The sequence below is a fragment of the Setaria viridis genome, chromosome 2 (assembly GCF_005286985.2).
Source record: "Setaria viridis chromosome 2, Setaria_viridis_v4.0, whole genome shotgun sequence".
Classification (NCBI taxonomy): domain Eukaryota; kingdom Viridiplantae; phylum Streptophyta; class Magnoliopsida; order Poales; family Poaceae; genus Setaria; species Setaria viridis.
In genome coordinates this window covers 37,331,129-37,344,111 of record NC_048264.2, presented here as the reverse complement: position 1 = coordinate 37,344,111, position 12,983 = coordinate 37,331,129, and the positions used below count along the sequence as shown (strand labels likewise).

Genomic DNA, 12,983 nt, shown 5'->3' with positions numbered 1-12,983 from the left:
TGTACTCCTAGGTAATTCATGAATCCAAGAGACCATGTAGCACAACGAAAATTCGATCGCAAAGTCAAAAGGCAAATGCACTTGTTCCGAAAGGGGCGCACCGCCCAATCAATTATGGCCGCCCAATGGCCAAACGCCGGGGGTCTACCCGAGCACCCTTGTTGCTGTTCAACAGACAAACAGGTGAAAATGACGAAAATTGACGAATCTTGTACAGCACAATATACTATACAGAAAATGATGGTTATCTGATAATCTGTCTATTCCCTGGGTACAGCATGTGAATGAAATATTCCTGAAAACTCTTGCTTATACCATTTTTAGTTTTTTTTGGAAACTTTATACCATTTTTAGTACATTGCCATTCCTAGTACATGACTCGACAATCAGCGTCGCAGTACTATATTGATCTCATCATCGTCTGAGCTGACTGCATCAAGCTCAACGATATTCTCTGGTGGATTATTCACTTTTCGTCTCTTGAAATCTTGTTCTGGCTTACCCAAACCCTGCATGGGTGGTCCTTTGGCGCCAGATGATGACGAACTACAAATCACAAGCTTGTTTATTTTGATGTCACTGATGACTAATAGAAAATTGAAGACCATTTTAAGCAAAGCACGGCATATTGTGACTGACCTTTTGTTCAAGCTGAACTTTGATTTCTGTTGCTGTTGGTTTGTAGAACCATTGCTTTGGACAGTTGATCTCCTATTGTCCATATTAGCTGATTTATTATGCAGATGGGAGTTTATCAGTCAGTAATAGGCGCCAATCTGATGACAGTTTCTTTCATGAATTTGGTGCTAAGTTCAATTCTAATTACTTGTGAAGGGGAAAAATAGGTTACCTGTAACATGGGAAAGAAATCTTATACCCTGAGACTGGTTCTTAGTAGTTACTCTATCTGCATTGCTGCACAGAAAAATCAGAACTTAAGCATGACAACATCAATCATTTCATACTATTTCGAAGGCTACTGCAGTCCTGCATACTTTAATCAGAAGCTGGATTACATTCATCAAAGAATCCTGTAAGATGTCACAAATTTAGGCATAGAATTTCGTTCACAATTATATAACACTAGATAATCTCCAAAAGGTGTAACTGCAGAATTGGGTTCTGTTTATATTTCCTTTTGAATGACAGGCTCTAAATCCAACTCCCTCCATTTCAAATTGTAGGTCGTTTTGACTTTTCTAGGTTCACAGATGTTTATATGCATCTAGACATACACTATATTTAGGTGCATATGCACCTAGAAAAGCCAAAACAACCTACAATTTGGGACGCAGGGAGTATACCACAATCCAAATGCAAATAACCAGTGCAATGGCCATGATGGAACAGTGGTAAATTGGTCTTTTAAGGAAACACGACAGCATTCATTTTTTTTAGTCATCACCAAACAGAATTGAAAAGAACAGTAAATACAAACTAGTCAAATATCAGGCGCAGGTGAACAACCAGTAGATTAGGTAGACGGAGCAGCTAATGTCAAATAGCTCTTTACAAGTTTACATACCTTAAAGCCCTTTTTAGCCCATCGATTGACATTACTTTAACTGGTTGGAATGGCTTTCTTGGGTTGGGTTGTTCTGAGGACCGGTTGACCATGTAAATCCCTTCAGATCGAAGTTTGGAAGCAAATTGAAAGTTTCTGAAAGGAAAAAGTCATCGTATATAATGACGCATGGCCCAAAATGATACTGTGTAATTATATCAGGACGAACAAAAGAAACATAAAATGCGGAGCCATCAAGGAAAGGACTAGTACTCCTTTTTAAGGTTTTCCTTACCCGCCCTTAAGCTCCACTCTGCCAGTAGTGTACTTCTGTGATGTCTTCTGCAAAAATGAAAGAAGCATGATGAATCATGCAACATGCATATCCAATTATTCATATCAGTTGCTGAATGTTGGGTATATCCTTACCGACGAATGAAATTTGCAATATGCTCCTTTGCTCCTGGAAAAAGAGAGGAGAATCTAGTCACATAATGGCAGCTTTGATACATTCTTGTAGTTGAGACATAATATGCAGGAGATGCTTTAGGCAATAAAAAACAGTAAAGCTCATCTTGCTAAGAGTCTGAGTCCGAGAGCAAGAAGACAATCACATAGCCACATGCTTGAAAATGTGCCACATTAGCGCATTATACCTTCTGCTGATATCTGTGAAAAGCTGTGGCAATCACTGATCACAAAAGCTTCTCACTACTTTTGTGTACATCGTTGTTTCGGAATTTTCCAAAGTTTACTGATAGGAAGCTACTGAAATGACAAGACATTCCATGGGTTTGAAGACACTTACTTATTTATCGCCATGGTGCAAGCCACCCCGTCTTTCCTCTTCCCTTTGCAGAGACTGAAGTCCGCTGCAACTCCCATCTTGAACATCTGCCCCACTGAAGCAACACTCACAGAGAACCCTTTGCCCTGCACAGCAACATCACCAACACATTGAAATCAGCAACAGAACAGCTGACAAGCGACCAAAAACATCAAAATGCCAGCCGAGAAGTACCCCATTGTCCATGCGAACATTTCCATTCAGCAGCGCGAACACGGAGCCAACGGCAGCGCCGGAGTAGTGGACATGCGCATCCCCAAACAGGAACAACGATACCTCGGTCTCGTCCAGGGCGCCCATCTTCCAGATGCTGTAGCTGGTCCCCTTCGCGCTCACCCGCGGCACGCCCTTGTCTAGCAACACCCCCGCCGTCGCCCAGCAGCCCGAGAACCTGTCGCTCCCCACAGAGTTCCTGCACACACGCACAGGGAAAAGAAAAACGCCCAATAAATCGATGAGCTAAAAACCTGAATAACCCAGCAGCGGGGTGGATCGGGAAAAGGAACCTCACTTTATCGCGGTGATGCGCACGAATCGGATGTCGGCGAAGCGGTTGCTGATCTCGAGGGGCGAGAGCGTCAGGTGCTTGATGCGGAGGCCGGAGTACTTGTCGACGAGGGTCTCGGTGGCCTTGGGCCGCTTGGGGCGCTCGGGGAGCCGGGAGGTGGATTCGGGGGCCGCCTCGAGGTAATCCTTGACGGCGTCGCGGAAGACGGACATGTCGGTGCCGCCGGGCCGCGCCGTCCTCGGAGGTGTGAAGGCGCCGCCGGACCCGGGGCCATCGGCGGCGCGCGGGGAGGAGGGAGGGGTCTCCGGGACGGCCTCGCCCAGGGAGAGCAGGAGGTCCAGGTCGTCGGCGGCGCTCGCCATCTGGTTATGGCGAGGCGGGTGGGGGGCAGCGGGGTACTGGGGAATCTGCGTGTGCGAGGTGACAAGGGCAAGAGATGTAGGTGGAGGAAGCGAGGAGGGAAACGAGAATTCGTGAGGAAAAGAGGGAATTTTTGGAGGGAAAAGGTACAATTTGTAGTTATGTTTGTGTAAATAGAATACAAACCATAAAATATCATCTGAGGGCGTTTGGTCTAGTGGTATGATTCTCGCTTTGGGTGCGAGAGGTCGCGAGTTCGATTCTCGCAACGCCCCCCCCCCTTTTTTAGTTCGTATTTTCCAACGTGCCCACGTGCAATAAATCAATTACAAAAGCAAATCTTTTGATAGTTAGCTCATTGCAAGAGGTAATACAGATCATTTGTCCTTCATTCATTGTTCAATAATTTAAAAATTGACATATTCTTTTTTTTAAACGATGCCCACGTGCAATAAATCAATTGCAAAAGCAAATATTTTGATAGTTAGCTCATTGCAAGAGGTAATACAGATCATTTGTCCTTCTTTCATTGTTCAATAATTTAAAAATTGACATATTCTTTTTATATTAAAAATAAGATGAAACCCAGGCTGACATATTCTTTTTATATTAAAAATAAGATGAAACCCAGGCTGCGCGAAAACAACAAATGGGAACAAAGCAACACAAACACATAGCGCACCATACCATCGCAAATCAGCTTAACTCAACAACATATCACCCGATCAGATTGGGACATCAACACGCGTCGAACTCAACTCATCTCAAGCGAATTTTACTCCGCCTGACAACGGCAGTAGAACCGAAGCCTTACCGCAGCCCCCACCAACATTCTCACGCTAATGTAGTCACCAAAACCTCCACACATGGCCCTGTGTCAGCAGGGAACCGAGAGAAACAGACCGCACCGCACCGAGCAGGCCACGCCATGCGGGACCCTCCGTCGTAATGCCGCTGCAACACCACACTCCACCTGACAGGGTGATACTACCGAATCTGGACCTTTCGCAAGCTGCCTCGCAGTCGCCACCACGATAACATAACGCGCGGGGACCTCGTCACATCCGCCATTGGACCCCACCTCGCTCTCATCGCCTCAAAGAAACACCGCACGTGGGGGTCTCGCCACACCCGCCACAGTACTCCACGTCACGGATCCGTTTCTTTTGTTACTGTCAGAGTGGTGAGCAATGTTGCCTTACTCCCTAAGATCTCCATCAATCAACCAAGCCGCCACCGCAGGTCGACATCTCCTCGTTACTTCACCCGCGCACATAGCCTCCGCCACCGTGCTAGCAAGCTAAAGAAGTCGCTTTGCGCCGTCTTTGAACGATGTACCGCATTAGATAGCCCAGCGAAGCTGAGCAACCCGCCACGGTCCGCTGCAAGCTTAGTCGTCCCACGATGCCATTACTGCAAGCGTCGTCCTCCGATGATGTCCCTCATCGCACTGACCGTTGCCAGGCAACGCCAACCGTCGTGATCCGCTACAAGCAGCCAAATCCAACAACCATGTGACAACCCCTGGTTGCGACCATAACTGCGACCGCCTCCACGTGGGCTCGGCAACACCTGTCCAGCTTGCCACGCGGCGGAATTGCCGCCACCGGATGCGGCCACCCATAACCAATGGACCAACAATGCTACAAATCGAGTTGGGTCTCTAGAGACGATGCCTCCAAGGAGGGCACAACGCCAATGGCGCCACCGTTGCTCATCCAAGATCTAAAGAACGTTTTCACCCAGAGAACCCCGTGCAGCAGGGTTGAGGCTACAACATGACGTCCCCAACGGGGAAAATTATGCCCTATGGCTCCGCCGTCATCTCCACGAGCAAGAACGTCGGCGAGGGCTTTTGCCCGGAGCATCTCGACCCTCACTGCACGCTCCACTCCCGGACCACAACCACGGCAGCTCATCCGGGGCGGTGCCGCCGCCGCGCCTCCACACGCCACGCTGTTGTACCTCCACCTCCGTTGTTGGGGTCCTCGCGTCGTCCCTGCTTCTGTGGCCTGCTCGCTCCGCGCCTGTCCGCTGCTCGTCCCACGCTGGGCGACCGGCCTCACACCGCACCAACCGCTGCCGCTGGCCGGTCGTGTGCACCACGCGCCTTCACGCACGCGCAGCCACCTCTTGCGGCCTTCCCCCAATCGACCACCGCTCCATGTTGCATCGCCGTTCCCGCACTGAGCCGCCACCGCGCCGTCGGCCCTCCTTCTGCTGCAATTGCCTGCGGCCGCCGCCTCCGCAGCCTCCCCGATCCGCCAGGGGTGAGCCGCCAAGGTCGCCGCGTCCTCCATCCCACATCGGCGCGCCGCTGGGCCGGCCACCGCCGCCTCGCCTCCGTCTCCGCCTCGCGCTCAGGCCCGGTCGCCGCAATCCGCCGCGCCGCTCTTCCATGGCCTTTGCCTCCGTCTCCGCATGGATTTAGCCTCCAAGGCGCCGGATTCGCCACCCCAAGCCATCGCTGTCACTAGTTCCGGTGGATCCGCCATGTCCCCCGCCTGGGACAGACACCCACAGCCAAAGCCGGCAATGAAAACCCCGCCGTCGCCGTCCTAGGGGCCGACACGGGCTTCCAACAGGCCCCTCCGACAGCGGCGAGGGGAGGGAAGGAGAGGAGGGGGGGTGCATGGTCGCTGCCTGAGTTGCTCAAGCGGGAACGACGCGGGGCCGGTTCGTCCGGTCCGTTACGTCAAAGTTGTAAAATTGACATATTCTGTATACAAAGTGGAAGAAAGGTCAGCATGCACAGCATTTGCAGTATCAAAGTTGTCGGATTAGAGTCACAGCACTCATCTCCATTTTTTTTTCTGAACGGGAACACTCATATCCCCGTTGCAGGAAGCAATCCAGTCAGTCCAATCTCGAACAGTCTTTTGCTTAAAAGTTGGAATGCCCTAAGATCTATACTATCAATCATGATTATTCAACATCTATATATTGTGATGGTTACATTACATGAAACAACATGACGCGGAAGGAAAAGAGGGGGAAACACACATCTTCGGTCTGATCAGCATCTACCCTTTCACTCGTTTCATTTTAGCTCCCAGATCAAGCAATGTTCCAATCACATTTCAATCGCAGCGGCAGACCAATGGGGCATAAGCGTCATTGCTGAACCGAAGGGGATGAACAAACAAAAACGCTGAGGCATCAACTGGCAGCATCCATCTCGTTATTCTCAAGCACCCTTCTTCTCCCAACTGCATCTCACCTGCACCCCCAGTGTGGCAGTTGTTGATGGGCAGTTGATGTCTGCTCCGTACAATGTGTGCTCCACCGGCAGCACGCAAGACGGCTTGCCGAGGCATTCCTGTCCATTCCATTCCACAGGTCAGTATCAGTCAAGAGTCGAAAACGTTGTTTGTGGTTGTGGGTGCGATGGAGTAGGTTTAAGAAACACTACAGATGGTAACATGCATCAGCACGAAGAAGTGTGTACCTTCTCAACGACCTGCTTTGCATTGGGAGTGTGGCAAGTGCCTACAGTGAAGTTGCCGCACATGCCCTCCGGGTTGCCAAAGCTGGCAAAAACGACCTCCTGGATTGTCTTCTTTGGGGGGCACGACAATGTGCCCCGCGTGCTGTGATCTTCTGCAATGAGCTTGATTTTGTCACCATCCGTGTCCCACGTCTTGATCTGCGCTGGGTTGTGCTCCGAGAGCAGCACGCAAATGTCGTCTCTCGTCACCGTCTGGACAAGGATGCCATCCGGCTTGCCCATCTCCTCCTCGAACACAACCAAGAGGTTGTCCTTGGATTTCAAGAAAGGACGAGGAATATGGTACCTGAAGGGAGGGTGGGAGAGGAAAATGAAATGAGTTTTGTTTCTGCAGGTTTGTAGGCCAAGAACTGTAGGCCTGCTTCAACTGAAGGTGAACTTGCTTACAGACTTACAGTGCTTGAGAAGGAGTTCCATCAAGAGTTCTGTATGAGACCCAGTATCGACCTATGCCTTCACCATTCACATAAATCATGCCCTTGCTCATTGAGCTCATATCAAGAACAACCGGGTCATCTCCATCTGGCTCATCAAAGTATCTCTAGCATGGCAGTGAAGATAGTAACACTGAGGATTGCAACAAAAATCGAAATGGATGTTTGATGTTTCCAAAATCTGAGGTGTTCCTATTCGTGATTCAACTTACCTTATACCAAGTGGCCGGCTGGTCATTCTGGGCCGGTTTCCACTGAACTTTGCCCATACCTTTTTCCGAATAGATCTCCTTGTCCTCACCTTCCAGTGCAGCCTATTTGGAACCAAGTGTGTGGAGGATTTCAGGTCTTACCACACGGTCGCATTGTCCTTCCAAGGAAATGAGTATCTTTTCAACTTACCTTATGGCCCCAGCCATTGACCTGTAAATCCAACGTCCCAGTGTTGAGACCTTGGATTAGGCACTCCTGAATGCCTCCCTTTACTTCAGCAAGTTCGCCACCACTGTCCTGCAGAAGATAGCGAAAAAAATGCAAATTTGGAGCTGATGGCTCAGGATTATTGCATTAACTGAGCACACCCATCCCCTACCAGTTATGATATAAATTACATATGCCCGCCTTTAAAGAAAAGTGTCTGTCTACCTCCATTAGACCATTACAACCAAATCAGCCATTCCAAGTTGCAAACTGTGACCAAAACTATGAAATTTGTTTGCAAACATATTTCATAGTTTCGACAAATTCTTACCTTCATTCCCATCGCTGACGACAGCAATGTGATATGGTTCACACCTACTTTCAGATCAACAGGTTTTTCGAACATGAAACCCTTTACCTGCTTGCTTCCACGCCCACTTCCTACGAAGACGGTGATTTTGATCAGTACAATAATTTGTACTTGCAACAGGCAAGTGTCTTTGGAGGAACAAGATTGTTACAGAGTTGGTCCAAGTTACCTACGAAGGCATCATTGGCAAATCCAACCATCGAGTGTGCAGTACTTTTGACCTGAAGCACAGGCCGGATATCACCTCTAAAGGGCAAATCGTCTGACTCCAAACGAAAGCTGCACATAATAACAAACAAAAATACAGCCAAGTGAATTTTCTGCACGTTGAGCTAAAACTCTAAGCACAATAGACGGACTGATACCTTGTGGTGTACCACAAGTAGTCACTAGCGTCCTTTGTTTGGTTATATTGCTCCAGAGGTTCCTTTGTCCTGACTTTAGTCTTGTGAAACTTCGGAATCTGTTCTGAGTACATTTCCCACGATTTGTTCTTGCTCGTCACCTCTGAGGTATGGAATGACCTTTCACTGTGTTGTACAAACACCTGCCAAATAGTCATAATATGAATCAAAGCCCTATGTTCACCTCAAACCTAGGTCCTAATTCAGTTGCGGCTAAGTGTAAGCAAACATACTCTCTTGGTATTGTAAACCACGTTCTTGCACCCTGCAAGAATGGAGACAGAACGGCTAGGCACATAGTGCTTCTCCCCTCGGAAGGTCACCGTACCATCTTCCCCTGTGTTGTTGTTGGAGAGGAAAGAGAGGCACAGGTTATCTTCAGGCAACTCGAAGGTGTGTGCCTGCAATAATCACAACATGGAAGATTATTGATTTATAGGCCATAAAACAGTGTCAAACAATAATCTATGTTTTCAGGTTCTGAGATGATGGAGGAAGTTATTCCCAACCTCATACCCATGACCCAACTTCTCAGATGAATGTTCTCCCGTGAGGAATGCTTTCTGGTATGACCTTATTACATTGTGCAAGTCCCTAAGATGCCCAAATTTGGGCTCCTTGCACATACCTGTGAAAATACATGGACCATATTAGATATTTCTTAAGAGGACCATTAATGAAGAATATAAAAATTAATACAGAAATGTTATGGTGATACGATCTAACCATATTCATCCATGGGAGCTTCATCATAGTATCCGGTCAGCACATAAGAAGCGCCAGTCCTTCCAAAATTTGTTCCACCATGATACTGTTGACAAGTTAAAATGAAATTCCGTAATAAATCTCCATACTTCCCTGTAAGTATTTGAAAATGTATTCAAAAGTTAAATGAAAGTACGTACCATGTAGTAGTTAACCAATGACCCACCCTTTGCAAAAAATCGTAAGACAGCATATGCAATGTCCTCAGCTGAACGCATAGCTAATTGATCACCATATGCTCTGAATCTGCGTATGCCAAGGAAAAATAGAAGAAGATATTACTTCTTCATGTATGTAGCTTTCGTGTGTGCAGGGATGGGGGACCCATTGTTTACAGAACAGAGAATAGCCTTTTTATTTTAGGCAGTGCAAAGCACTTATTTTTTTCCTAATTTAGAATGCACTTGTTAGTTAAGAGGACCATTTATGGAGATTAACAGAAAAATGTGCTAGAATTAGCAAACATTGCACTAACTATATCCTAAAGCACAGCAGACCTTTAGCTTTCAGGTTATTAGTTTTGCTTTAGTTGGTGCATAGGGCAGTTTACTTTGTTGTTTATATGCAGTCCATCTGCTAACTGGTGGTGCAATGGTGCTTCATTATTCAATTATATCTTTCTTACTTCCTATATTCTAATATGTAAGTATGCGTACAACGGTTTCCTCAACGAAATAGGGGATGGAACTTCTGATTCGGAATTAAATACAGAGTGGCCAGTTCTTAAACAAAAAGGGAACATGGCTCAAGGATAGGATGCTGCAAGAACCTAATGGTAACCACACAGATGAAAAAGTGCAACATGATTGGGTGGTCATAAATCATTTCATTACAGCGTTAGAATTTTTTTTATTAGCAGTGCGACATATTCCATCCCACTCCATTCTTTCCATTGTGCAATTCCATTGTTAGTTGTGTTGGCTAAAATAGTACTTACACAATTGGTGAAAAAAGAATGTTGAGTGTGAATTACTTGAACTTACTGTGCAGTCCAGTTCTCAGTCCAAAGCATAGGCTTATCTTTGTCAAGTAGTGTCCATGTGTCTCCACAATGCCTTCCGTTGCAAGTAGGGATCTAGTGAGAGCGAGAAACAAATTAAAAGATTAAACTGAACTAATTCAACTCTTTCAATAGAAAAGAGCATGCCACTTCTAAGTGATTTAATGTTTTTTTAAGGGAAAGCGATATAATGTTCTTCCGGTTCTGAATAGTATTCATTAATACTTTCAAGATAGACTTGCAGTAAAAATCTTCTGAGCCATTAAAAAAATTATGTACAGATATTCACCACTGATCAGAAAGTTACCACTTCACCAGGAGCTGAAGACTGCTTGCACATTATCCATGGAACTCCGGTTTGTGTGCTAAGGGCCATTTGAGCCGCCCATTCAAGGTATTTGTCACCCTCTGTTTTATGATCTTTTTTTATGTTCCCATACTCATTCTCGATCTGTGCATACATGCAAAGAGTGAATCGTGGCATGTGTTGAACATATGTAAATAGAGCCTTTTTACAGTCCATCAGAAGGTAACAAGAGCTATCAAAATTATAACTTTGATTTTGGTACGTAGATACCAAAAAATGATACCTCGGTACCAAAAACTGGTACCTCCTATGTTATAACCAGTGGTGCCCATTGGTACCTTCCGATGGACCATAAAATTAGTTATGTGAATAGGGTAACGATAACCATGTTTAACAAATGACGCGACTGAATTGGAAATTAGTGGACCTGTGTTAGAATGATGGGTCCTCCTTGAGATGCAAATAGCTCAGCATCCTTCAACTTTTGCACTATGAATCTCACGAATTTCTCCATTTCTTTCTGCATGAAAAGTCCAAATCCATCAGTCCACAACTCCTGAGTGCATTGTTACAACCATTAGATTCTTTGATTACCTTGAATGCTTCATTGTTTGCCCGGAATATTATGTGGCCTATCTCTCTGAGCCAATAAGGCAAACCACTGGGAGAGAGTAGAGAAAATAGAAGACACACGAAACAATCAGATGATATGAGCATACTGGACAGCAGAGTGACAATTAGTTGGACGCACTGACCCGTGGTTCCATTCTGCCTGGATGAAAGGCCCAATGCGCACAATTGCATACATGCCGTGGTCCTGGATCATCTTGATGTACTTGATCAAGTCGAGCCTGCCTTCGAAATTGTACTGCAACACGTGCAACAGATGAGCTACAATTAGCATCTGACTGTCTGTCTAATATACAAATACAACACCACCAAAATTAGGGTCTTGTTTAGTTTCCAATTTGGGAGTGGCAAAATTGGCATTTTGTCATAAATGCGCAACTGTAGTATTTCGTTTGTATTTGTGAATTATTGTCCAAATATTGACTAATTAGGCTCAAAGATTCGTCTCATAAAGTACAACAAAACTGTGCAATTAGTTTTTTATTTCGTCTACATTTAGTACTCCATGCATGTACCGCAAGTTTGATGTGATGGGGAATCTTCTTTTTGCATAGTGCCAAAGTTGGGAATTTGGAGGGAAGTAAACAAGGCCTAGGACGGCATGCTCCTTAATTTTGCTGCGGCTGATTGCCAAAGAGTCCATATGAACATTTGTCCTTTACCTTGCCGGGCTCAGGCTCGTGCGCATTCCAGAATACGTACGTCTCGATCGTGTTGAGCCCGCCCTCCTTGGCCCGCTCGATCAGCTTCGGCCACATCTGCATGACAACAACAAATTCCAAGATCAACCACGACCAGCCGACCCGCACAAGGACTGGCGCTGGTAGCAGCAGCGGCACGCCGCTACAGCATTTGGCTCGGCTCATCGGGAGAAGAGTCGCGCGCGCGGGAGCGTACCTCAGGCGGGCTCCTGGGGTAGTGGATGGCGCCGGAGAAGAAGAGGTCCCGCTTGCCGTCGATCATGAGCGAGCGCCCGTCGTAGGTGACGATGCTTCCCTTCTTCGTGAGGCTCCACTCCGCCGCCGCCCATCCCGGGAGGAGGATCGCGAGCGCGGCGGCGGCCACCAGCACGGCCGCGGCCCGGACGACGGTCATGTGAGCCGGAATTGCGGGGAGGAGGAGAGGGGATGGGGGGAAAGAGGGGAGGTGGTGGAGGGCAGGGTGGGGGAGGCGACGCTAGCGAGGGGTCGGGGGAGGAGGTGGCCGCTTTGAAGGGGACGAGCTCGCGGGGCGTTGCGGTGGAGCGGACGCGCGGGAAAGGAGGGGCTGCGAGTGGAGGTGGACGGCCGCGCGGCCGCGGGGCGCTGGCTGGGTCGGGGAGATCCCTGCAAAAGCTTGCAAGCGACGACCGGTTCGCGGCGAGGGAGATGGGTTCGGCACTTGGCCCGCCATGGCCCAGCTGGGATTAGATTGGGCCGTAGCTGTCGGTGTGTGTGTGTGTGTGTCTGTCAGTCAGCAGCAGCGACATGTTATTGAGCCGGAGCCCAATAGGCTCTCTGACCGACAGGTCCCAAATTTGAAGTGTCAAGATTTGTATTGGTGGAGATCAACAGTTTGGGTCAACTTTGGTCTTTGCCTCTTTGGTACATTCGAAATGCAAAATACTGTCAGGTATCTTCCTAGGAGAAGGCAAGGTACTACTATGACTTTCTCTAATTATTGAGTTAGTGCACTATCCATTTTATATAAGAAATAGTAAAAGAAATAGTAAAATGTTAACTTTCTAATGATTTGTCTCATAGCACATTGCTCAAAGTATCTTGAGTGTGCAACTCACTTTCTCTATATGACCTAGCTCTTAAAGAAGAGATGGTATATTTTGCAAAAAAAAAAAAAGATAGTACGCTCTCTCTCCTCACCTTCTCTCTTTCATGTAAGCAAAGTGGTAAGGTAGATTCACATGAGCTAGTTGAATTGACGTTGTCG

General features: G+C 47.2%; 2 protein-coding genes and 1 non-coding gene across 3 annotated transcripts; 1 reads left to right on the top strand and 2 right to left on the bottom strand.

The window, feature by feature from the left end:
- Positions 1-199: 199 nt before the first annotated feature.
- On the bottom strand, positions 200-3,284 carry LOC117845074 (uncharacterized). Its single transcript, XM_034725963.2, has 9 exons — positions 2,863-3,284; positions 2,526-2,763; positions 2,313-2,437; positions 1,934-1,967; positions 1,800-1,846; positions 1,526-1,660; positions 851-915; positions 640-727; positions 200-546 (listed from the first exon to the last, which is right to left on the bottom strand). The coding sequence occupies exons 1-9, from the start codon at positions 3,219-3,221 to the stop codon at positions 387-389; spliced, it is 1,251 nt and encodes a 416-aa protein (XP_034581854.1). The 5' UTR covers positions 3,222-3,284; the 3' UTR covers positions 200-386.
- A 138-nt stretch (positions 3,285-3,422) lies between these two features.
- TRNAP-UGG (transfer RNA proline (anticodon UGG)) lies at positions 3,423-3,494 on the top strand. Its single transcript has one exon. It is a non-coding gene; the product is annotated as a tRNA-Pro (tRNA).
- A 2,601-nt stretch (positions 3,495-6,095) lies between these two features.
- On the bottom strand, positions 6,096-12,218 carry LOC117845073 (beta-galactosidase 12). The gene is made up of 19 exons (XM_034725962.2): positions 11,955-12,218; positions 11,720-11,815; positions 11,183-11,295; positions 11,022-11,088; positions 10,855-10,947; positions 10,428-10,571; positions 10,104-10,195; positions 9,261-9,366; positions 9,082-9,166; positions 8,865-8,983; positions 8,589-8,756; positions 8,317-8,498; positions 8,121-8,230; positions 7,913-8,022; positions 7,564-7,671; positions 7,374-7,475; positions 7,123-7,268; positions 6,668-7,013; positions 6,096-6,538 (listed from the first exon to the last, which is right to left on the bottom strand). Exons 1-19 carry the CDS (start codon positions 12,150-12,152, stop codon positions 6,407-6,409), a joined length of 2,517 nt encoding a protein of 838 aa, XP_034581853.1. The 5' UTR covers positions 12,153-12,218; the 3' UTR covers positions 6,096-6,406.
- Positions 12,219-12,983: the final 765 nt, after the last annotated feature.

Excerpts from the sequence above, each read along its gene's own strand:
- LOC117845074 (XM_034725963.2), bottom strand. The coding sequence starts at position 3,221 with ATGGCGAGCGCCGCCGACGACCTGGACCTCCTGCTCTCCCTGGGCGAG. Across the intron at positions 1,847-1,933 it reads ATTGCAAATTTCATTCGTCG|AAGACATCACAGAAGTACAC; the intron begins GTAAGGATATAC and ends TCATTTTTGCAG. Across the intron at positions 728-850 it reads ATTTCTTTCCCATGTTACAG|CTAATATGGACAATAGGAGA; the intron begins GTAACCTATTTT and ends ATAATAAATCAG.
- LOC117845073 (XM_034725962.2), bottom strand. The coding sequence starts at position 12,152 with ATGACCGTCGTCCGGGCCGCGGCCGTGCTGGTGGCCGCCGCCGCGCTC. Across the intron at positions 10,948-11,021 it reads CAAACAATGAAGCATTCAAG|AAAGAAATGGAGAAATTCGT; the intron begins GTAATCAAAGAA and ends CTTTTCATGCAG. Across the intron at positions 8,499-8,588 it reads TGGTTTACAATACCAAGAGA|GTGTTTGTACAACACAGTGA; the intron begins GTATGTTTGCTT and ends ACTATTTGGCAG.